The sequence below is a fragment of the Magallana gigas genome, chromosome 1, assembly GCF_963853765.1.
Source record: "Magallana gigas chromosome 1, xbMagGiga1.1, whole genome shotgun sequence".
Classification (NCBI taxonomy): Eukaryota; Metazoa; Mollusca; class Bivalvia; order Ostreida; family Ostreidae; genus Magallana; species Magallana gigas.
The window spans coordinates 71,710,898-71,737,947 of NC_088853.1; the positions used below are offsets into that span (position 1 = coordinate 71,710,898).

Consider the following 27,050-nt stretch of genomic DNA (forward strand, 5'->3'; position numbering starts at 1 on the left):
TTGTTAGATGTTTGATACATGTAAATGTATTTTTGTAGATGTTTGATACATGTAAATGTATTTTTGTAGATGTTTGATACATATACATGTATTTTTGTAAATGTTTGATACATATACATGTATTTTTGTAAATGGTTGATACATGTAAATGTATTTTTGTAGATGTTTGATATATGTAAATGTATTATTGTAGATGTTTGATACATATACATGTATTTTTGTAAATGGTTGATACATGTAAATATATTTTTGTAGATGTTTGATACATGTAAATATTTTTTTGTATAGAATCACCGCGTGGAAATGTCAGTCAGGCTTGATTAAAGTGGCTTTGACACAACTTCAGTTCATTTTTTTTTAAAGAACAGGGGCGTACAAGGCGTTGTATATCCCCCACTCGGAGCAATGAGGACGAAAAAATTTCAATTCAAGTAAAAAGATAAATTTTTGACTTGTATGCATTGTTTTCATTATAATTTTCACGATGAAAGTCAATATTGTGATTTCATTCTATTAATACGACAAGTATAGGTTTTCAAATTAAGCTGCACGCCGTTCTTTGTCTTAATTGCAAAATTAGGTATGAATGGGCCCTGACTCCATCCTAAAGGTACTTTTATTTAAAGAATAAGTTTATATTGGTCTTTATTACAGATTTATTAAAATGGAGCCTAGACCCATAATGGGTCAAAGTTGTGATTTTCACCAAAAACAATTTACTTTATTAATGATTGTCAAAGAATTTATTCACACGTACTCTATTTTGTCAACGTATCTCAGTGTGATAGGTGGAGGCTTGTATTCCATCCTTCTCCATGGAGAGGGTGTTCGAATCGTGTAAACGGAGTTTTATTTTTAATTCATTTGTATTTAAGTAAAACATGTTTTGCTTTTTTATTGAATTATTATGTAAAAATAATTTAAGACCATTTATTAAATGACAACAATTACGTAATGTTCACAATCTGTGCATACACTGTCGGATAAAAATAGCGGTAGCACATATGAGATCATGCTGTAATGCTAAGAAAGCATCAAATAAAACAAAGGGATAAGTAGCAAGTGCATGTATTATTGTATATTACGTATTTGTTAGAGAATGCAGTTATATATTATACATGAACATGTACTTATGCACAGCTTCAAATATAAAGAATTTTTATATGTCCATATGTCATTTCAAAATCCTTGGAATGGGGGATTTATCAGGCCTTGTACGGTCTTGTCCTTTTATTATTTTTTTTGTATTTAATGTCCAGAGCGGTTAATATCGGTGATTGAAATGCTTCGCCGAAATTTGAAAGTCAAGTATCAAGTTTCAAGCGAGATGCAGAGCGCTTTCAATTATCTTGTTTGTAAACAAAGTTCGAGTATTGTTATTGTTAACATGTTTATTGGTAAACGTTTAAATGGAATAGTGTTTTTAATTACCGAATATTTTATTAATGAACACATTGCATAAGTTTATCCTGTTTGTGAATCATTCATAATGCATTTCTAAATTATTGGATACATAAAAAACGAGAATAAAACCGTTTCACAATTAAACTGTATTATACTAACATAGTGACATGTAAATGTTAATCTCAAACCGTGGTTATGTCCCTTTAACAGGACATTTAATTATGTTTTGATAATGTTGCAATACTCATACTTTAACTGAATGGGCTTAATGGATAAAATACATTAATAAGATTTATATTTTTTTCATAATCTATTTTTGTTGATGAATATTAAAGAATAAAGTTCCATAAAAAATGTCTTTAGAATAGTTAAGCAATTGTTGGAAGCTTGCTACATAAAATCAAACAATTGCCGTGTGAAAATGTCGCCTAGACTTTATAAAGAGGACATTTTATCATTTTATGATGGATACTTTTTGAAGCAATGAGTTTAATGCAATGTAAGTTTATCATATCTAACGATCTTATTTTTTTTAGCAATGACTACGCTTAAAATTAATATGTCGATAATCCCAAGGGTTGTCACACGTTGTAACAGGATCTTTTAAACTGATTGCATAGAGGACTGGCATACCACGCGGTCTTGTGACGATGTACACGACTTTTAAATCAATCCGTAAAAAAAAATATGATATCATTCCGATGTTTTAATATTTTTAAAAAGGCTCACGTCATCGACCTGATTTTACCAATTGTCAAAGTATAGAATACAAAGACAAATCTTAAAACTTTGGTACATGTTTAAGTGTGCATATGTTTAAAATTACCGTGTGTAAGTGTTAGTCAAATTTTATCAAAGAAGCATAGGCAGGACTTCAGCTATTTTTTTTTAAAATTCTATTTTTCTACTTTAAATGCCTTGAACGGTGATATAGTTGAATGGGATGCTTATTCAAAATTTAAAAGTCGAATATAGAGTTATAAGCGAGATTAAGAATTCTCAATTATTTCGTTTGTTAACATAGCTCGAGTTTTGTTAATGTTTACAGGTGTATTGGTATACGTTTCAATCAAAAAGTGTTTCCTGTTAATGATTTTAATCTGTATGAACACATTACATAAGTTTATCCTGTTTTTAAAATCATCCAGAATGCAAAATTGAACTATTTTATTCATAAAAAAGAAAATTAAAGTATTAATCTCAAATCATGTCGAGGTCCTTTTAACAGGACATTCAATAAATTTGAGATAATGTCTCAATGCTCATACTTTTGACCTAATGGGAGTACTAAATATATAACATGTATATTAAAAACATCTTTAAACAAGTTCTATGGTCGATACTAAGACCCTGTCAGCAAGTACAATGTTTCATCAGGTCACATGATGACTGACGTTTTACATACTTGTTAGACGATTATTTATACACCACTGACTACGGTTTCTTTCGTTTTCATGATCTTGACAATGAGCACAAGGCAGATGCGACCGGTCGGCAGGGGATGCATACTTCTTCTAGGCACATGCTCCTACCTCTATTTCTTTAGAGGTCCGTGTTTGCTCTGCTTTGAGTTTACATTTCGATATATTGGTTTTTGAGGTGGTTGCTATTATCATTGTTCATTTTAGATAAAATATCAATATTAAATATTTGAGTTAAAGAAAGCTACATTACTGCATTGCTGCATTTAAAATACTAAACTGAAAATCACTAATCCCGAGTCTTAAAGAGTAAATATTTATTACGAGATAACCAAATGTTGGCAACTTGATACATCAAATCACCGTGTGTAAATGTCGCTCATACGTTGTAAAGAGGACATTTAATCATTGTGTGCGGGAAAAATCTATCTAATTCTACGATCGTTTTGAGCAGTGGCTTGACTAAAAGATTAATATACATGTATCTATAATACCAAGGGTTGTCAAACGTTGTTACACGATTTGTTTAACTGATTGTATAGAGGACTGAGATACCACGTGACATTGTTACGATGTATACGACTGTTAAATATATTAAGATGTTTCATTTTTAATGGAGTTGTAATAATTTAACACGTGATTGTCGAAAACGTGACTTTTGCAACTTAAATGTAATTAAAGATGGGTTCCATTTTTTTACTTATTTGTTCACCACTTCGTAGTTTTGAGAAAAGTATATTAAATCAGAGTACTGAAGTACTGACGGGATTTTATCGATTATTATTTTTTTTCAAATAAACTATATGTTTTTTGTTGTTTTTTTTTTTTTTGCATAGTAAGTATTTTTCTTTACTATTTGAATTACGCATATTTTTATAATACAAATTCTCCGACAGGAATCTCGTGAAAACCCCATATGAATCTTGTTGTGTAATATTCAAACAAATAATTCCATCAAACTACGTATCAGTAATCGAAATAGTTCTGAGAAATTGCATGGATTCGGGCAATATTGAATTCTAGTCTCGTTCAACCAGATCGACGTTCGGCTATATCCAACACGCGAGAGAGACTCTGTGCTTGTCGGATATTTACGGAGACAGTCGAGCGTCTGGTTGAACAAGACTATATTGATCTCTGGCGTAGGAATACATACAACGTCCGACTACAATTGATATTTAAATTGTTCGTTTCATTTAAATTCTGACAATCCACTAGGTATCTATGGAAATTTCCTTGAAAACAAGTCTTTAGAATATACTATCGAGTATATCGATTAGAACTATATGTTGTCAGCGATGCTGATTTGTGCTTTGGCCCAAACACTGTTTCACTTACGGTTTGCCAGAGTAACTGCATAGGAAAGTTGATTAAAATAAACTCACAAAAATACTACTCCCTTAAACCAAGTGTATGTAAAGTTATACAATTATTATATTCTTCAACTACTTCAGGAAATGTGTAATTTAGGGAAATATTTTCATATTATGCAAACAAACATCGAACTCTGTGAATAATTAAAATTGATAAGTACCATTTGTATGTCTTACTGTATTTAATATGTATAGGTTCAACTGGATAACTTGATTTGATCAATTGTCAATATAATATAAAACAATACAACTGATGTATTCTAAGTTGTTATTTACAGAGAGAGAGAGAGAGAGAGAGAGAGAGAGAGAGAGAGAGAGAGAGAGAGACTGACAAACAGACAGAGTATTTGAATTTGACAGTCTTTACGTGAAGTAGCCAGAAAAATCGTTGTTTATATACATGAGATGAAAATGTATACATGTATGTACATGTATCTACCCCGAGTCTGAAATAGTAAAATTCCACAAAGAATGTTGTCAGGATTGAAAAAACTATGACTTGGAATTTGAAACATCAAATTATATACCGTGTGTACAGGTCGGTAAGACTTTATTAAACGGCCAATTAACCATTTTCGAATGGAGTCCTTTTAAAGCATTGGGTATAATGCAATTTTAAATTATCTACTTCTACAATCCTTTTGAGTATTGACTGAATCAAAGATAAATATATCGATAATACCAAGGGTTGTCAAACTGACGTGACATTGTGATTTTTAAATCAATTCATAAAGGAGTATAATACAATTAAAAAGCTTTATTGCTTTAAAAGGCACACGTTACTGACTTGATTTGACTAATTGTTAGAATTGTATGAAACAATAAAACTGATATATTCTAGTTTATTGCGTACATCAAAGAGTGCAATGTGGACTTGATACGCATTAAATCATGTATATATTTACCGACGGCATAGGACGGCACATTATTTGATATACGTGTGCCTGCTTCCTGGCTATTTTGAACAAACCCGACTCATTTATACTCAATTATACGTTTTGTTTTTTTTTAAATGTTTAAAATATTTCATAGATAGAAGAGAGAGAGAGAGAGAGAGAGAGAGAGAGAGAGAGAGAGAGAGAGAGAGAGAGAGAGGGGGGGAGAGAGAGAGAGAGAGGGAGAGAGAGAGACCAGACACAAAAAGATATTATTCAGCTCGGGCCAGGCATCGATATTAATTGTAAGAATGCGATTGTTCATTTGGCGTTCGCACTGATGCGTTTTTTGCATTAATTGTGAGTAGACAATTATTTACAGACACTGATTTAATGCCATGCATCAAGTTAGTAATAAAATTAAGTACATTCCCATGAAAGAAACATTTTCTTATTTTTGTTTCGTTGCACCGAGTATCAGCTATTTGTTAACCTATAATATTTGTGTCTGACTTTTGTATCAAGACTTGTTAACATAATACACTTATACAATACACGTCATCTCTAAATATTATGGTTACACGCACGCTTCCTTTGAAGATAGTGAAATATTATCAATTTATCTTAATTGTCCGGAAAAAAAATATTGAACAAAATATTTAGTAGCAATATATAAATGTAATGAATAAATGATACCTGTGTTCAATGGAACAGTGGAAAATAACACTCATAATTGATAAACAAATGAGTAAATCTTTCGAAGTAAAATAATTTTAAATATTTTCAGCGTAAATTCCTTAAAGTAATTTATGATAAATCATGAGGATTCAGAAGTAAACAAAACACATTCACGATATTTATTCTGCTTTTGATTTTCGTGAGCAAACAAGAAACCGGTAGGTGTTTATGCATTAAAAGAAGACTGTAGCCAATCCATTCTTTTCATTTTAAGAAGGATTTATCAATAAAACAGATGTATCTTTGGTATAAATATCTCTTACAAAACACAAAGCACTAATGTAGAGAGTAAGTCACGATTAAACAAGTGAAAAAGTAACTCTCTGATCTAATTAATGCATTCATTACATTGATATATAGATTTTGTATACTAACTGGGTATAAGAGAAAACAAAAAACTGTACTTAAACACTTCTTGAATCATGTTTAGTAAATTACATCATATTTACATCAGTACTGTACAGTGTTTTCTGAATTTTTCCATACCGTTACAAATGAGTGAGAAAATAAAAACGCTTATTGAATGCCTCAAACATTACCTTAATTCTTATATTGAAGTTTCTTTGAACTACACGTATATGAGAAACTGTTTTACCTTTCATAGGAATCCACATACTCATCGGGTACTAGGGACTCTGTAAATATCTATAAATTCTGAGTACAATGCGATCTGCTGCTTTAAAACTACGCCATGAACATTGTCTTTTTCTATATGCATTTTCTACATGCGACGTACATCTTCTGTGGGGCATTTTGTTAAGAACGACAGGGTCATTGTGTTAAGGGATTTAAACTCTTTATATGACCGAGTATGGCGAGATCGGTATTTTAAAGGTTTTTCCACAGTCTACGAACCTTGGTCCTTGATCGATTGATGATTATATGAAGTAAAACGAAGATAATCACATACACCGATCTATTTATTAGAGGTTTTGAATGTTGATAGAACCTAAGACTCGTATTGAATGACAAATAATTTAAGCTTTAAATGTCGCCGTATACAATTTGAATTTCTGTCTGCTGTTAAGTGTTGACTGCACGTACCTTTAATTGCATGATCAGAACTTTTGGATAAAAAAAAAAACCAGTGTCTCTGATAATTTAAATAGACGCCATTAAATACTTCAAGTTTTATGTCGTAGCATACATTTGGAAGTTTTGGCTGTTGTTGAGTATTTTTGTTCCTTCAATTGCGTTTTCACAACTTTTGGATGAAAAATAACTGTGTCTAATAATTAAGATAGAAATTATTAAATGTCTGATCAGAAATAAACGTAACCTAACTATTAAACGACTCATCAGATCACAGAAATTAACGTCACATAACCTTTGCGTAGCAATAATGAATATAGTTTACCGAATTTGTTTCTTGATATGTCAGTCTAAACAAAATCCATCAACTTTAGATTAGATAACGTTAGGTTACCTTATACTTCATTGATACCCTGGTTGATGCTTTCTATTATATACACTTTATCTTATAGAGGTTCCACGATGTACTTTATTATATTTCATTCCTGTGTACTCTATAATAATTGTAATACTGTATAAACTTAATATATACAAGTAAAATTCCGTGATATATTCAGTGATTGTCACAATCAATAAATATATTCATGCATAAATTTTCCTGTAGTGCACCTCTGATTTTATTTTATGTCCCTTTTCAATTTTGTACCTCATTTTAACTTCAGGTATTGGTCAATAACGGACTATACTCGGACTGTTCTATTTGTTTACTGTGTTTCATCAGTGCCCCTTAATGTTAAAGACGAACCCAGCAGGTCTAAAACTGTTTAACAAGAAAGAGTTATGCTACTTGATTAAAAATAGATACATGCATAACTCTTGTAGATGTTATATAATTTAGGTCGAATGAGGACCTTTATATAGCATTTACAACAGTTTTACATGAATCTATTTTGATCAAGAAACATAACTCATACTTGTATATATATACATGTATGATTTAAAACATATACCCAGTTAATGTTTAATAATCTTCTTCGAAAACAAAGTAAGAGAAGTATTCCTTTTAAAGGAATGATCGGCAATAATGATATATTGATAGCTAGAAGCAATATACATGATCAGTTTGATGTAAAATAATTTAAAAGGTACTGTATGTTTACAAAATATAGAATATTTTGAATATGTACACCATAATTTCATCATTATAAACCGTCAACAAATTTTATTTTGAAATAAATTTGGGGAAAGCCGTTCATAAACACTTTGTTTAGTTTAATATTTTTAACGTAATTATTAAATGTTAATGTATCTTCTTCTTCAGAATACTGAGAAGGGCTCTTCAAAGAGAATGTGTGCGCACGTGGAAGCATTTGCCGGATGCCTCACATGGACACAACAGTGATCGGCCAAAGCCGATCACAAAAAAAATAAAATAGACCCATAAAGATACAAACTTATTATTTAATGAAATTAACATTTTTTTTTAATTGTCAATACAAAAAAAATTGTAGGAAGATAAGACTCATAACAAAATTCAATCGTTACAAAATAATCATATTGTGTTTTGTTTTGTTTTAATTTTTTTTTAAATTCTCCTTAATATATCAACCTTTAAAGTGTATACATAAAAAGGTTCCTCTCTTTTTTTGTCCATCCGTCTGTCTGCACATTCGTCTGTCAGTCAGTCCGTCTGTCAATCAGCCTTTAAAAATATATATTTGTCCAGAAGTCCGTTTATCAAATGTCTGTTTATTAAAGTATCCATCTTTATTACTTTTACCCTTTTGTCAAATGCTACAAACTTAAAGGACAATGAGTAAAGCCAAAGATAAGAAAAAACGTTTCAATATCCTAAAACGTATTATATTTCCCAATTAAAATATGTTACATATAAATGTAATACAATCAGTGTTCTTTTTAAAATGTTCACCTCATTCACAATTGTCAAAAAGTTTGAGGAAAGAACTTAATGTAAACATTCATTTTACGAAGAAAACTTTAAAAGGTCTTTTCTCAGAATATTACAACTAAGACATCAGTACAATTTAGATGATTGTATTGTATTGTATTGTATTGTATTGTGTATTGCAATTTGTTAAATCTATCATGTCTACTGTTCAATGGCTCGAAAACCTATTGCAATTACCAGCAATCATTCGACTAAAAATGGGTCTCCAACAAAATTAAGTTAAAATAGCTACAAAGCAACATCATTTTTCCCTCTCTCTGCAATATTTTTTCCATGTAAACATTAACCCACTGACAATTATTTACCTAGAATGAGGAAAATTTATTTTTACAATCCAATCACTAGTTCAGGCGTATAGTGCAATGATTTTGGCATAGATGAGACATTTTTTGTTTCCTTCAAAAATTAATAAAATGTAAAAAAAAAAAAAAAAAAAAAAAGGTTATGGTCGGTTGCTATACCATTAAGGCATTCAGGTGGCACAGACCTCTAAGAAGCAAACTGTATGACCTAAAATAATAGTAATATGTTTGTTAAAAGAAACAAAGGATACTACAATAAAAAAAATTGAAAGAGGGTGTATTCTTTGAAAGAATTCACAAGGTATCTGTACTATTTTGCAAATATACATATTGTGCTGATTTACTTAGCATGCACATCAAACACCTGCATGTTGTTCAATCAGGGTGCAAAACGTCTACACCGTATTGAAGACCCCGGCTGCACTACATCCAACATAGTGTAGTATGGATAATGAATCCAAGTAAGTAACAACGTATTATCTTTTTATCAGTTTCTACAAAACCACTCTGTTTTCTGAAGTCCAGGTTGTCACTGACAGGAAAACGTTCCATGCACAATAATCAAAACTGTCTAAAGTATGAGTGCCTGCATTTCAGTGTGTTTTGTTTCATTTTTTATTGAATATTGCTTACCAGTGCAGTGGGTGTCATATTATTTTTGTTCAAAACGCGTATCTAAAAATCATTCGGTCCAATGTAACGTGTTCTGGTGAATGATATACCCGGATGCAGTGAAGCATTAACAGTGCTACCGGCGTTATATAGGGGATGAGTAGCGATAAATATATAAAGTCCGTGAATGAGGAAACAGGTATATATGTTAAAGTGCGTGATTGCGTGTAACGGTATATGTGTAAAGTGTGTGATTGCGTGTAACGGTATATGTGTTTAAGTGTGTGATTGAATGTTACAGCATATGTGTTAAAGTGTGTGCCTGTGTGTAATGGTCTGTGTTAAAGTGTGTCATTTCGTGTAACGTTACATGCGTTAACGGGTGATTATATGCATCGTTATAAGTGTTAAAGTGTGTGATTGCTATAACGGTCTATATATTAAAGTGTGTGATTGTATGTCACGGTATATGAGTTAAATGTTTGATGGCATGTATTGTCTATGTGTTAAAGTGTGTGACTGTGTGTAACGGTATTTGTGTTAATTGTTTTATTGAATGTAACATTATATGTGTTAAAGTGTGTGATTTTGTGTAACGGTAGATATGTTTAAATGTGTGATTGCATGTAACGGTATATATGTGTTTAAGTGTTTGATTGCATGTAACAGAAAATGTGATAAACTGTGTGATTGCGTGTAACGGTCTATGTTAAAGTGTGTGACTGCGTGTAGAGGTCTATGTGTTAAAGTGTGTGATTGCATGTAACGGTATATGATTGCGTGTACTAGTATATATGTAAAAGTGTGTGATTGTTTGTAACTGTACATGTATTAAAGTGTGTGATTGACATTATATGTGTTAATGTGTCTGATTGCATGTAACGGTATGATTGTTTAAGTGTGTGATTGCATGAAAGGGTCTATGTGTGTAAGTGTGTGATTGCTTGAAACTTGTTTGATTGTTTAAGTGTGTGGTTACATGGAACGGTATATGCGCTAGATTGCGTGGTTATGTTCAACAGTACATCCATTTATTTGTGTTGTTGTGTTTTACAGTCCTTGTGATAAAGTGTGTGATTGTGTGTAACGATACATGCATTAAAGATCGTGACTGTGTATATCGATTTTATGATTAAATAGTGTAATTGTGTATAATGTTGTATGTGTTAAAGTCTGTGGAATATGCCTTAAGTGTGTGATTGTGTGTAATAGTTTATATGAAAATCCTGATACCATTAAACAGTGAATGAGTTAGAGTGCGTGATTGCGTGTAACTGTGTACCTGTGTTAAAGTACCTGATCATATAACAGTATATGTGTTAAATGGTGTATAATGGTATATGTGTTAAAGTGCATATGATTGTGTGTAACGGAATATGATTTAAAGTGCGGGATCACGTGTAACAGTTTATGCGTACAAGTGTGTGATTGTGAGTAATGGAACAAAAAAAACGTTAGATGCGTTTTGTATAGGAGCTAAAGTGTTTGATTGCGTGAAATAGCATATGCTTTAAAGTGTGTGATTGTGTGTAGCAGTAATGTATGTTAACGTACCTTATTGCTAATGACAGTATAAGCGTTAAAGTTCCTTGTTGAGTGTAACGGTATTTGTGTTAAAGAATGAGATTGTGTATAACGGTATATGAGTTAAAGTGTGCGATTGTGTATAGTTGTATATGTGTTAAAGTACCTGATTGCTTGAAGCAGTTATGTGCTTAAGTGTGTTATTGCGTGTTAGGTATGTGCGTAAAAGTACATGATTGTTTATAACGGAATATGCGTTAAATTGTGTGATTGTGTTGAACGGTATATGCGTTTAAGTGTGTGATTTTGTGTAATTGTATATGTATTAAAGTGTGTTATTGCGTGAAGCGGTTATATTAAAGTGTGTGATATTGTGTTTCGGTATATCGGTTAAAGTGTATGATTTTTTGTAATGGTTAATGGATGATAAATATATTTGGGTGTCAAGGTATTGCAGTGAACAATACACTCTCTTATCACAGCTGCAAACTAAGTTCGACCCCTTGATCCACTGTGGGTTTTCTCCGGGCAATCCGGCTTCCTCCCATATTAATGACTCTCTTGCGCTAACATGTGTGCCAACAAGAGATATTAATAAAGTAGAACTTTTTTATCAATCGTTGTAAAATAGAAAAAGTGCGTCTTTTGTTTGCTTTTTTTCAATGGTTAATGCGTCAAATTGGAATATTGTGTGTAACAGTTTAAGTGTTGATGTACATGATTGTATTTAGAGTATATGTGTAAGTGTGTTAAAGTGTATGAATACGTGTCACGGTATATGTATAAGAAATAAGTCGATAATTGCGTCTAGTAGTTATGTGTTAAAGCGTGCAATAGTGTTTAACAGTATGTGAATAAAAGGACCTGATTACAAGTAACAGTGTGTGCTTGAAGTGTGTCATTTCGCTTAACGGTATATGCGTTTCAGTGTGTGATTCCGTGTAACAGTATATGTGTTAAAGTGCGTGATTGCGTTACTGCGTGTAGAGGTATATGTGTTACAGTGCATTATTGCATTTAACGGTATTTGAGTGAAAGTGTGTGATTACGTATAACAATATATGTGTTAAAGTGCATGATTGTGTATAATGATATATGTGTAAAAGAGCATATGATTGTGTGTAACAGAATATGATTTATAGTGCGGGATCACGTGGTACAGTTTACGTGTTTAAGTGTGTGATTGTGAGTAATGGAACATGTGAAACGTTAGATGCGTTTTGTATAGGAGTAAACGTGTTTGATTGCATGTATCGGTAATGTCTGTTAAAGCACCTTATTGCTTATGACAGTATAAGTGTTAAAGTTCCTTGTTGAGTGTAACGGTATTTGTGTTAAAGATAGAGATTGTGTACAACGGTATATGAGTTAAAGTGTGCGATTGTGTATAGTTGTATATGTGTTAAAGTACCTGATTGCTTGAAGCAGTAATGTGCTTAATGTGTAATTGCATGTTAAGGTATGTGCGTAAAAGTACATGATTGTTTATAACGGAATATGCGTTAAATTGTGTGATTGTGTTGAACGGTATATTCGTTTAAGTGTGTGATTTTGTGTAATGGTATATGTGTTAAAGTGTGTTATTGCGTGAAGCAGTTATATATTAAAGTGTGTGATATTGTGTTTCGGTATATCGGTTAAAGTGTATGATTTTTTGTAATGGTTAATGGATGATAAATACATTTGGGTGTCCAGGAATCGCAGTGAACAATACACTCGCTTATCACAGCTGCAAACTGAGTTCGACCCCTTGATCCACTGTGGGTTTTCTCCGGGCAATCCGGCTTCCTCCCATATTAACGACTATCTTGCGCTAACATTTGTGCCAACAAGAGATATTAATAAAGTAGATATTTTTTATCAATCGTTGTAAAATAGAAAAAGTGCGTCTTTTGTTTGCTTTTTTTCAATGGTTAATGCGTCAAATTGGAATATTGTGTGTAACAGTTAAAGTGTTGATGTACATGATTGTATTTAGAGTATATGTGTAAGTGTGTTAAAGTGTATGAATACGTGTAACGGTATATGTATAAGAAATAAGTAGATAATTGCGTCTAGTAGTTATGTGTTAAAGCGTGCAATAGTGTTTAACAGTATGTGAATAAAAGGACCTGATTACAAGTAACAGTGTACGCTTTGAAGTGTGTCATTTCACATAACGGTATATGCGTTTCAGTGTGTGATTCCGTGTAACAGTATATGTGTTAAAGTGCGTGATTGCGTTACTGCGTGTAGAGGTATATGTGTTACAGTGCATTATTGCATTTAACGGTATTTGAGTGAAAGCGTGTGATTGCGTATAACAATATATGTTTTAAAGTAAATGATTGTTTGTAACGTTATATTTGTTAAAGCATGTGATTGTTTGTAACGGTATATGAGTTAATGTATGTTATTTTGTGAAAATGTATTTGTGTTAAAGTGTATGATTGCAATAACGATATTTGTGTTAAAGTGTGTGCAAGTGTGAATGTGTTAATCAAAATTGCATGATTGCGTCTAGCGGTTATGTGTTTAAATGTGTGATTGTGTGTAGCGGTATATGCATAAAAAATGCCTGAATGCATTTAACAGTGTATGCAGTGAAGCGTGTGATACTGTATAGTGGTATATATGTTACCTGATTACCTGATTGTTTGTAACGATACATGTGTTTAAGTGCATGATTGCGTATAACGGTTTTATGTAGGTTGATAACATACAATAATAATTGCATGTTAAAAGTACCCGATTGTTTGAATGGTATATATATATATATATATATATATATATATATATATATATATATATATATATATATATATATATATATATATATATATATATATATATATGTGTGTGTGTGTGTGTGTGTGTGTGTGTGTGTGTGTGTGTGTGTGTGTAAGAGTGTGTGACTGCGTGTAACGGCATATAAGTTACAGAGTGTGATTGCATGTAACAACAATGTGTTAAAGAAATGGCATGTGTTAAAGTGTGTGATTGTGTGTTATGCTATATGTGTCAAAGCATATGATTGTGTGTAATGGTTTATGTGTTAAAGTGTGAAATTGCGTGAGGTGGTATCTGTGTTATAGTGTGTGATTGCGTGTAACGTTATATGTGTTAAAGTGTGTGATAGTGTGTTATGCTATATGTGTTTAAGCATAAGATTGTGTGTAATGTTTTATGTGTTAAAGTGTGTGATTGTGTGTAACGGTATGAGTGTTAAAACGCATCATTGGGAATAGGGGTTATATGCTAAAATGTGCGATTTTATCTAATGTTATATGTGTTAAAGAATCCGACTGAGAGTTACAGTATACTTTTTAAAACGTGTAACTGTAAATAAAGTTATATTTGTTAATATATGTGATTATTTGTAACGGTATGTGTGCTCAAGTGCATGATCTAGTGAAAGAGACGTTTAATGGGATACGTGTAAAAGTACTTGAGTACGTATAAAAGTGTGTCCGTTATAATGTGTGATCGCATGTAGTGGTGTCTGCGTTAAAGTGTGTGATTTTGTGTAGCAGTGTATAAGATAACACATTGAAGCGCTTTGTGTGTTAAAGTACCTGACTGCATTTAGGGGTTATGCGTTACAGCATGTGTGAGTCCGTGTAACGGTACGTGCGTAAAAGTGTGTGATACGTGTATCGGTATGTGTTAAAGTGTTTGACTGTGTGTAATGGTAACAGTGTGTGCATTAAAATGAGTAGTTGTGTTTTACTGTGTTTGCTTTAGAGTGTTTGTTTATGTGTAACGGTAGATGTACTAAGTGAAAGTGCATGATTGCGATTAGCGGTTTTGTGTTAACGTGTGCAATATCGTAAACGGTATCTTTGAAAAAAAAAGTACCTGATTGCTTGTAACAGTATGCGCTAAAATGTGTAACAGATATGCATTAAAGTGTGTAATTGCGACTAACGGTATTTGAGTAAAAGTACCCGATTGCGTGTAACAGTGTATGGGTTAAAGTGTGTTACGGTATTTGCAATTAAAGTGCATAATTATTAGTATGGTATTATGCGGTAAATTGCGCAATTGTAGAGTAATCGCATGTAGTAGTTTCTGCGTTAAAGTGTGTGATTGCGTGTAGCAGTTATGTGTAACATTGTGCGATTGTTTCAAACGGTTTGTAATTCAATATTTAATTTTATGTGTTAAAGTACCTGGTTGCTTGTAACAGTACCAGTGTTAAGGTACCCGATTGTGAGTAACGGTATATTTGTTAAAATGTGTGAATGCGTGCGATGCTATATGCATTTAGTTGTGTGATTGCGTGTAATGTTATATGCGTAAAAGTAACTGATGACATGTAACAGTGTATGCGATAAAATGTGTAAATGCGTGTATCGGTATATGTGTTAAATTGTTTGTGTGTAATCTCATATGCGTTGAAATGCGTGAGTGTGTGTAACGGTATGTATATTAAAGTGTTTGATTTGTGTAACATTAGGTGCATTAACGATAGACGTGTTATAGTACCCGATCGCACGTAATCGTATCACTGTTAAATTGTGCGATTGCATGTCACGGTATATATGCGTTCAAGTGTGTGATTGTGTGATGGTATATGCGATTAAAGAGCGTTATTATTTGTAAAGTGTTATGCGGTTAAATTGTGCAATTTCAGGGTAACAGTCTTAACGTCAGAGTTCCTCATTCAGTATAACATTCTGTGTTAATGTGCGTGACTTTAAATCAGCATCATTCACGTGTAGTAAATACAATTGCTGTTAACAGTACATCTATCAAAGTGCAAGTTGCCATAAGAAGATAATTGGGTTTGTTATTTTCATACTGAGATCTATATTGCAGAATTTATTTCACAATCATGCGATAACTATCGACCAATCAAATGTTTAAGGTCAAGTGTATAAAATTTTAAAACCATATTTTGGCTTAGAGAAGTATCTTGATATTTTACCTGTAAAACTAACAAAAAATTCATTAAATTTCGTACATCAAACCATCGTTTTCCTGTAGAGACAGGCAGGTGGTATAACATTCCTTTGAATGAGAGGTTATGTCTTTTGTGTAATAAAGGTCTCATTGGTGATGAATTTCATTATATTTTAGAATGTTCGGCCCTAGAAGAAATAAGGAAAAAATACCTAAACACAAAATATATTGGAAAAGACCAAATTTTTTTTTTAAGTTTTCTGAACTCATGACTAATTGCAATTGTAAATCGCTAAGAAAATTATGTGTATTTATTTCAAATATTGTTGATGCTGTCTGCTCCTCTTAGTTGTTTTCCTACTATGATCCTTTATACCAAAATCTTACATAAGTAGTGATTCTATAGTCTGTCCTTTTTATTTATATTTTGTCCCTGTATGAAAATGTACAAGTTTGTCTGTACCTCTGACGATTTGTATTTGAGTGTATTATATATATGTTCCTCTTGTACCAAATTATTTGGTTTGAGCGAATAAACAGAACCTGAAATTGAACTTGAAGAGAAATATAATATCAAAATAACAGCTTTTATAATTGTTGACTTAGGACAGATATGTTATCAAAATAAGTTTTTATGATAATACTCAGAATTAAACCTATCAATCAAAATGAAATTCTTTAAACAACTTTGAGTACTTTGATGGGAAATTAATTTTGTAATTTATTGTTGGCTAGTCTCTATTAACATCTAACTATAGTGAATCCAAAAGGAGATTGGTTTGTCAGTTATTGAGTTCCCCCAATGAATAATTGTCTTGTTCTTGTACATGAAGCTACTGTATCATATTATTTTTTGTTCCAAATATTACAGTACTGTTTTAATAAGAAGAAAGACGAAACTATGATCACATTTATTGAGTTCTATCTACAGCTTGCTACAACTCACCAAAAATCATTTGTATATAAGTATTATGATTTCATGGTAAGCATAGATACAAAGAACAAATTAAATTTAAAAAAAAAATATCAGTACACTTCAACTTAGTCAAAATATTCCTCAAAAATTAAATTATTTACATACATGAGTTTTATATCTACCTTATCAATATAGCTCAGTGTTTTATGTGGGAGAAATATAGGTATATTTTAACAAAATACTTCATAAACCCAAAACATAGAATTGCTACAGACAGATTAATAACATGGCCTACATAACATTCCCTTACACCACTATCCCATGATGCAACGTGTCATAACATTTCAAGTATACAGGTCTTAGAAGATTTAAGGCATGATTCAGCTGTAGATTTACAATTGACATACATATGAAAGTCAACTACTTATGAAAAATAGTTATGTTGCCATTTAAAAAACAAATAACATTTCGGTATAATACACTTTGAATCCTCCTTTTCACCCTTTAATTTCCAACCACGTTCATTATGACATTTTAAAAAATCAAATATAAACTGATATTCAATTAACTTTCATAGTAAAAATAGTTTGACTGCCAACAACATAAATTACGTTTCTTAGGCGAAACTTTATCGAAAAAACATTATGAAAAGGGGAATAACTCTTTACTCGTTTCTAACTGAGGAATTTAAATTTGAGTTATTCCCCTTTGAATATGATGTTTTATTAATACTCGTATACAAGATTTATTGTGTGCAAATATAAAATATAAATAAAAAAATATTCACACATTAGTCCAAATTTTAAGTGACAACTATATCCAAGCCCTAAATAACACTTGGGTTTTATAAGAACATTCAAACGACTTAAATATGTATAACGGAGAACATGTGACAATTCAACTTCAACAGGTGACATGAGTGACTCGGGTCAGTGCGTACTTGAAGATAAGGACATCATATTGCAGTAAGTGGTCTACGTAGCCAATGTTCCTCTGTAAGGATTTCAAGGAAGGTGTTCTATTTTCTCCCCTCAAGGTCAGGTAAAATTGGCCCATCTTCAGGAAACAAAATTAACTAATGAATGATGTAGTTAATGGTCAACGCTACATGATATTACTCAGATGAGGACAAATCCAGCAAAACAAGATATATGTGAGCTAATGCTCACTAGTAATACTCCCGTTCTGATGTGAATAGACAAAATAAGCAAAGTCGACTTAAACAGGAAGTTGACGTCCCATTAGTACAAAATTAGATCCCAACCCATGGCATGCCTAAACAAAGAGTGTGTAAAAAATCAAGGAACTGCGATGAAAAGTTGCTGAGATATCTTTTTAAGAAAATTTGTTTGAAAATTTAGGCAAAAGATAAACACTCATCTTTTAACAGGAAATCAATGTCCGACTGGTGCAAAAATTGATTCCATGCCTAAACAAAGAGTGTATTAAAATGTCCGATTGGTACAAAAATACATTCCATGCCTTAACAAAGAGTGTATTAAAATTTCAATCACCTGCAATTAATAGTTGCTGAGAAAAATGTGACAGAAATTATTGATACAAACAGACAGAATGACGGACAGACAGACTGACGCAAGGGTAAAACAGTGATTTGATTTTGATTTGAACATATTTTATTGTATACATATATAAAAGATACCTATACGAATGGTTTGGACACAAGTTCTGACAACTTACTAGGTCTTTACCATTAAATAGAAAAATTATACAAAACTTACAACTGTTATTGCATGATATAGAATAATTTTTACGATAAATTAAAATAAGTGATATATACGAAAATTAGAAACATGCACATAAACTATATTAAACAAATCTACCAGTTTCGTTGATGTAAAATTGAACTAATGAGGATAACTGCTTGTTAATATCAATGGATAGTGACTCATCGTCCCATAATAAAAGATGAGTATTAATTATATGAAAATGATATAGTTGTAGCAGATTAAGAAAAAAACTATCTCTAGCGATTGTATAATTTTTGCATTTGAAGAAAAAATGGTAAGCATCTTCGGGTGATCCACAACGACAATTACTGCTTTCTATAATATTTATTTTGTGTAATTCATAATTGAGTATGCAATTGTGTCTTAGCTTGGTATGCATTATGTTTAGCTTGCGCTTACCATGTGTAAAAAAAGAGGGAGCTTTATCTATGTTTTTAGATTTATATAATGAATTCTTAAATCTTTGTATGGAAGTTTCATTTCTTACTCCTGTACTAAATGTATTCCACAATTGAATAGTGTTCGGCACAAATGATTTCTTAAATAATTCTGTTCTACACATAGGTAAACTATAATTTTCAATGTTCCTAGTTCTATATGCAGAGTCGTTACTCCTGGTATTGATCTGAGATAGGTATTCAGGGACACACTTGTTGTGGATCTTGTACATAGTGGTAAGTGAAGACGTCATTCTTCTAGCAGAAAGGTAAAATAGTATACCCCCCTCTCCTTCGGAGCGGTGGTATGATAACCATAAATGTTCAAATTGATAAAGATCTATTACAATATTTAATCATTCAGTTTTCCCCCTTATTTTATTATTCAGTTATAATAGACTTCATATGTACACCTCTTTTGTGTATATGTTACAGTCAAACTTGTATTAAGCAGTAACCTGCGGGAGGCACCCAAAGTGACCTCTTAACAGAGCGGACCTTTGAATAGAGACTTGTGAATTTGCCAACATCAAATTCCTTTTTAGAACAATTATTCCATTTTATTTTAATTCTATACTTGATATTTAGCATAATGTATCAAAATAATAGTTAAAGTAATTGATTTGATGTTTTTATAGTATCTATTATATTTACAAATAAGTAGAAATGCATTACAATGCATTGTGCATGCAATTTTTATACTTCTTTAAATTAATGACTTTTTTTAATAGTCATTACGTGGTAAAAATTTGTCGCCAACATTTTCACAATCATAACCCTAAAACTATTTTCATGTGTACCGTATATATAGAAAACAAACTCTTTTACTACAAATCAACAATTACGTTTTTAACCGACCGTATCTGAACTCTAAATCATATTATTAAATCAGCAATTTTCTCTTGCCTCGCCGCGGACATTTTTGAGACCTGTATTTCATTTATGTTTATAAAACAAACGTGTTGTTAATACTTGTTTAAACAATTCACTTGATTCCCATTCCTATCTGATCTGCCAATATGTATTATAAATACATCGATTGTTTTCTCTCGCTTCAAGCGTATAATTATTGTTTACATTTATTACCCGACATTCGGAAGCCATGTTTAAAACCCCCGGGTGTAAATCATGTGACCGGCCAAAATGGCCGCCTATTGCATGTTGACTGCAGGTGTCACTACAGTATTTCACTGAAGGTTCACGTCAAAACATGGCTGAGGCAAAATAATTCCCGAATTTTCCTTTGAATTTGGGGCGTTTCCGCTCGAGACAGGAGCTGATTGTTTTTATGAGATGGAAAACAATGTGTAAGAGGTTTAACTATCCCAGTTTTGTAATAATGCGAGGTCATTTGAATTTTTGATGCGTGTTGTTTCCGGAGGGGGGTGAAAAGGCCCGGGCTTGATTTTTTAAGCACATGTGTAACTTCGAGGTAAACAAAGTCTCACGCCTTGCTGGATGCACGTGTGTATTTTGCTAGAAAATTGTAAATGAAGCGTTGTTTGAAAAGATGTCAAGAGGAGTTTTTTCCAGAAGTTCGTTTTGAATTTTTAATATGTATGTAAAGTTGTGCAATTTTGGTAAGAATATATAGTAGAATTTAATACTGTAGTGCAACCTGCACAGTTTCGGATCAAAATGCGATGACCGCTGACCGCGTTAAACAGGTGACTGCTCTTTAGAGGGCAATTATACAGGATTTTTCATCGGGAGGAATAAATGACCGCATTCGAAAGGTGACTGCTCAATAGGGGTGACCGCTACGGCAGTTTTGACTGTAATTCATCTATAGCAAAGTTGTTATCATTCCACATTCAGCTACAGACAGCCATGTTTGAATGATCACAAAGTGTGAAATAAACAGGAGTCAGTATTACAGTCCATGTGAATTATACACAGCTCAATTTCAACTGCAGATGTTGAACAAAGTGACAAACAACATGTGTGGTTTTGAGAGCATACACGATTTGTACAGAAACATTTACAACCTGTCAATATCCAAGCTATCTCCGTTCTACAACTGGTGTTGAGCTGGACATGGCCTCCCCATCAGGACGGGGTGTGTGTTCATCTACAACAAGTCATTAATTAGCTGTTAAATAGTTAATATCATAAAGGTTGTGTAATGATAGAGCTACACCAACATATTAAAATCTAAACTGATTACATTGACATGCTTTAATATTTATCTATTTAATGAAACCAATTCAATTAACTTGTAACAAAATAACTAATTACAAATACACGTGTCATCATATTAATTACAATGACCTTTTATTCTAATTAACTAAATACAATGACAAGTGACTGTACATCTAATTAATGAAATAGATACAGCTAACTCTGTAACAATGAGCTGTTTATATTGACAAACAATCATACAGATAAGTAGTAGTTATCCCATATAGTATTGTTGGTTATGTGCAGATACCCGATGGGCGTGGTCATAATTGACAGGAGGGAGCGTAGCTACCATCGGGTATCTACAAATAATCAACAATATTATATGGGGTAAGTTACTTTTGCAATAGTTTACGATTATTCATTATATCTTATTATCATAGTAATATCGGGAGTGCACTTGCCTCTAAACAATACGGTGCCAATTATGCGTTGGTCTTTATATATGTACATTGTTCTCTGTGTATTTCGAAAATGACTTTCTATCCCCGACAAACATTAATTATTCTTTATTTTTTTTAAAATCATATCCATAGTGAATTTATTGACACCTCATTGTAATATTTTCATTTCATATTTAATCATTTTCCGACTTAAAGTATAGATATTTGCTTCAAAGAATTGAGCTTATTACCACAATTTCATATTTACAAACCCTGAATTATGCCATGCTTCTGTTTAAACCATTAAATTTTAATTGATGAAGGTAATTAGTTTTTAAGATCATATTTGATACTCTGTATCAATAAAACACGGTAAAACCAGGTACATATATATACTGAACAAACTCAATCAATAAGCAAAAAAAAGTATATATATATATATTTATCTCATATATGTGGTGTATATTACCCGTGTGATAAACCTTTGCTATATCACACGGGTGATGCTATATCAAATACTTCCGGTCGGAACTACTTTTGACACAGCCCCTCGCTTCAACGCTTCAGTGACCTAATATCGAAAATTTGCTAGTACTTTCAACATAACTATATCTACTACAAAAATTAATATAAAATTGATTTTGTCAAAGATTTAAATCACAAATATGAAGGAAAACACATAACTGCGTAGCACAGGCGTCGGAACCAGGGGGCTATTGTGAGTGTGGGGGGGGGGGGGTGGTTGGTCCCCCCCCCACACACCTTTTTTGCAAAGTTATTCATAACCGTAACCACAAGACCCTTTTTTTTGTCAAGATTTTTGATAAATTTAGCCCACTTCCAACTTTCAATTTGCTTTGTGAAGTTTATAAAACTACAAATTACGTTAACTATCAAGGAGTTCATCCTGACGACGCGATGAAAACAGAGCGCTCTGGTTGTGTTTATATACAAGAACTTACCGAAATAATGTTTCATGAGACTTTTATTCCACCACCAGTAAGCATCCTTATTCACTATGTCGAATCATAAGGCTAGCCCAGTGTTTGTTTTATTAAACATCAACAACTGTTCCTCGTTCGAGTCAATTCAAACTAACGAGCATTCGCAACTTTGTGTATGTCAACAAAACTGATTATTCAAGTCTTCTAATCGGAATTTCCATTTAATCAAGTGAATAAGCTCCAAGAAAAATTATCTAGAGCTAAAAAATTATTTTAAGGTTTATTTCAGTGAAACTTTACATTAAAACAGTTAAATTTATCTCAGGAATGACGTACTAAATTGTATTGCGCAAGGTCACAATAGCCGCATAACACAACGTTGCATCATCGTTTTTAATCTTTGAAGAAAAAAACCCCAATTCTAATTACCTACATACAATGACATGTGACTGTATATTTAATTAATGAAATAGATACAGCTAACCCTGTAACAATGAGATGTTTATATTCACAAACAATCACACAGATAAACATGTCTAACATGTATCTTATTGACTGATAATTAAACATGTCTTACATGTATCTTATTGACTGAAAATTAACACCGACTGTGTGTCTTAGTAATTTATATCTAATTAATGTGAAGATAATGACTCAGACTTACCTGTCAGAGCGTCCTGTCTGGTGATATACCTGTACACACACACCTTGTTGTTGGACCGTGATCCGATCCAGAGACGGTGAGTGTTGACATCATAACTCAGACTCCGTGGTGAGAATATCCCTGATGGTCTTATCAGTAGATGTGACAGGAACTGACCGTCCCTGTCTATCATCTGTACTGTTTTGGTTCTATAATCACACACCAGGATGTGTGACAGCGCGTCAGTACAGATTCCACCTGGCTGTAGTCCTGATCCTGATGGATGTCCTGTGTAGGAGAAACGATGTCTTCCTCCAAGCTTTGTCACCACTACAGCACCAGAGTCAGACACCACGACATCCCCATTGTTGTTTTCTGTAATATAGTTAGGTTCTCTATACAGTTCCAGTCCTGTGTTGTCATTCTGTATGGTTTGTGTTATTTGTCCGCTCTGGTTGTACCGGGTTACCTTGCCGATCCATGGTTTCTGTTTATGCATCCCGACCAGTAGATCCCCAGTGGACAGGGACCAGTAAACACACCATGGTTCCCATGTAGAGTCTGTTCTCTCTATAAATGTGGTGGTTGTTTTCATATCCTTTGACAGTTTGTTTATGTTATAATTACTATCTATATAAATCAGTTCACTCTTTTTGTTCACTGTGTGGAATCCATTACCAGTAAATAAACCATTACATGAATCCTTCACATGCAGAGGGACACCTGGTGTGTCTGTCAAGATGAGATTGTATCTATCACTGACCCAGACCCGGTCTGATGTCACACAGGAAATGTGATCACAACGATCAACACCTGTCACTGTGAGAGAGTGAAGTAACTCGGGGGGAGACATCAGTTTCAGCAGACACTGATTTCCTTGCTGTGTTTTTTCTGTCCCTGTGGTTGGGATTTCATTCAGTGACTCCATCACATCAGCAGTGGCTGGATTCAGATCTACAAACATCAGACACAAACAGTAAGATGGAACAGATTGATTACAAACATCACATCTTGTAAAATGATTGTTGCAATGTTGTCTGTTATAATGTACTAATACAGAACTTTCATTAATTAATAACAAACATATACTGGTAAAGGTATCTAATTAATTTATTACCGGTTATTAAGAAATTATCAACATATTCAGGGACCTACTAAACAGAGAACTCTAGCTCTTTATCCCTTAATGCCATAATAATCAAATATAGCCAGTGATGTACATAAATGGTATATCTGCTGCATGGAATGCGCCAAAGGAGTTGATGCATTACTCATAGCTTTTCTTTACGATGTTTTTGCTGATGACCGATCATGTACGTGTTTAAATTTAAAAATTATCGTTACCAAATTTGAACAGCAGTGTTACTGTGAAAGTTTATATGCCTATATGTTCGTTACAATATTCCTGGAAAAGGAACAGCCAGCCTCGCTGTAAATGTTGATTGAACTCAAGCAGACGAAATCGTGAGAAGACCCTTAATTTTCTATTTCGTGAATCAAATAATGTGTTTTGTTTATTTTTAAGGTTAAAGTTTCAAGTATTTATATTCACAAGGTTGCATTTTGTTTGCTGACAATAAAACAGAAACAACTTTACATTTTGTTGACAGTGTTTATTTTGGAAATTCCCAATCTAAAAATAGTGTCAGATCAGAACAGTTGAGACAAGTATTCCTTAAGGCTTTTAAAGGAATGATCGGCAATAAAGATATATAGATAGCTAGAAGCAATCAATATGATCACTTTGAAGTAAAATAATTAAAAAAATACTGTATTTTTACAAAATATAGAATATATTGAATCTGTACACCATACATGTACTTTCATCATTAAACCGTCAACAAATTTAATTTTGAAATTTTGGGGAAAGCCGTTCGTGAACTCCTTGTCTAGTTTTATATTTGTATTACGTATCTATTAAGTGTTAATGTATCTTCTTCTTCTCTAGAATACTGAGTAGGGTTCTTCAAAGAGCATTAACACATATACAAAGAAAGAGTTGTATTAAAATAATTTAATGCGACTGAAAAACATTGAATGCCATCATAACTTGCTATTGAGGTCGCATTATAACGTAACCTTGTTTATAAATCAAGCCGTCTTACTTGCTAAAATTATGCAACAACAGTAGATCGAGGTCAGTTCATGGAACATCTTCTTGTGATCGAGGTCAGTTCATCGAGGTCAACTGCATTACTGAATGAATCTTTCGATCGAAATTCTTACGCGTGAAACAAAATGTGCATTCTTGAATTAACAGGTCGAACTGTATTTATGTATATTTGCATCTCTTAAGTTAAATGAATTGAAATAAAACTGAGTAAAATATTATATAAACTAGAGCAGAGCTCGTGGCAAAGTAGTAGGTCTTCCGCTGCGGGTTGAAAATATATATGATATGATGTCAAACGATTATAATGACTAAACTTTCAGTTCTGCTTTTGTTATAAAAACGTGTTGTGATTGAAAGCCTGTATATAAAACGTGTTTTGAAAAAGAAAGGAAGAAAATGTTTTAGGAAAACTATTTGTCGAACACAGGGTGTAATCGTCTCAAAAATTCTTTAAAAAGTGAGATGTTTAATGACGAGTTAAATTTTCAAAGGGTAGCTAGCATTGTTATATACAGTATGTACTCATGATTCATGTCAGGAATTGTATTTTTTTTAAACCGCACCCGCCTACAACACACTTCACCTTTTCTCTGGGATAACTTCTTTATTTTAATCTTTCTAAATTGTTGAAGACTATGTGCAAATTTAGAATTGTTACGTGCTGACAAAATTTAGTAAATAGTCAAAATTGATGGCATCTCTGAACTTTTCTACAGAGAAATGTGTATCTTCTGATATTTTTTATTGATACGAGTAGACTTGGACATTCAAAATAATATATAATCAGCTAAAAAAGAAGATCAGCGGGAGAATTTATGCAAAAGCGAGCATCTAAGTTTTACACCAGATGGTGCTGTTTCAAAGAGACACCCCTATGTAACGTGAATTAAATAACCTTATTTACAAAAATGATTATAAATTCTCTCGACAATTAAATAATTTGCAAAATCCTTATTTTTATGTCAGTGGGTTGACTAATTAAATTGAAAAAAAACTATAATTGCGCTTGCGTAAATTGGAATTCTGGCAAGGAATTAGACAGTCCGTGTTAGAGAAATTCGAAGAAATTGTGAAACTGGTCAGTTTTTAGATCAAACTGCGCATTGATGTATTAAAAGACTATCATGGGTATTGTCTATAGCCACGGTCCGGAATCCGTATGTGCAGTCATACATTGTATGTTCATCGATACACCTTTACCTCCTCACCTACAGCCATACAAATGAGTGTGCAACCTTCATATACACATGCATAGTATTATAGTTCAGGAAACTATTTATCTTGTATTTTAATATATTGGGTATTCATTGTTCACATAAAATTAGTATTCCACTGGCTGTAGCTATCCTTGTAAGGAAATTAAGTTTCATTACAACCTCAAAATACACAACTTCAATTAAAAGTCTTTTTATATCAATTTTCATACAATTAGCAATGAATAAAATCCCCAATAACGCACATCTATCTCATTTAAGTGTAACTTTGAGAAGCGAATATATTATTATAGCCTGCAAGTCAAGTGAATTATCACGGTCTTTCAAAGAAATAAGAAATCTGTCGACACTTGCAGTTCTTTGATGATTTCTATGGCGATCGACTGCATTGCATAAT

General features: G+C 32.5%; 2 protein-coding genes across 3 annotated transcripts in view; both read right to left on the bottom strand.

The window, feature by feature from the left end:
* Window positions 1-27,050, bottom strand: part of LOC117684045 (uncharacterized) — a 365,862-nt gene that overhangs the window by 10,513 nt on the left and 328,299 nt on the right. The gene's annotated exons all lie outside the window — the stretch shown is intronic.
* LOC117687369 (uncharacterized) overlaps window positions 16,988-27,050 on the bottom strand; it is a 29,024-nt gene continuing 18,961 nt past the window's right edge. For both annotated transcript variants that reach the window (XM_034463727.2, XM_034463726.2), the window contains exons 4-6: window positions 23,348-24,280; window positions 21,164-21,246; window positions 16,988-18,046 (exon numbers count right to left, since the gene is read on the bottom strand). In XM_034463727.2, the coding sequence (XP_034319618.2) occupies window positions 21,179-21,246; window positions 23,348-24,280 (1,001 nt within the window). In that variant the 3' untranslated portion in view covers window positions 16,988-18,046; window positions 21,164-21,178. The remainder of the gene's footprint in view (window positions 18,047-21,163; window positions 21,247-23,347; window positions 24,281-27,050) is intronic.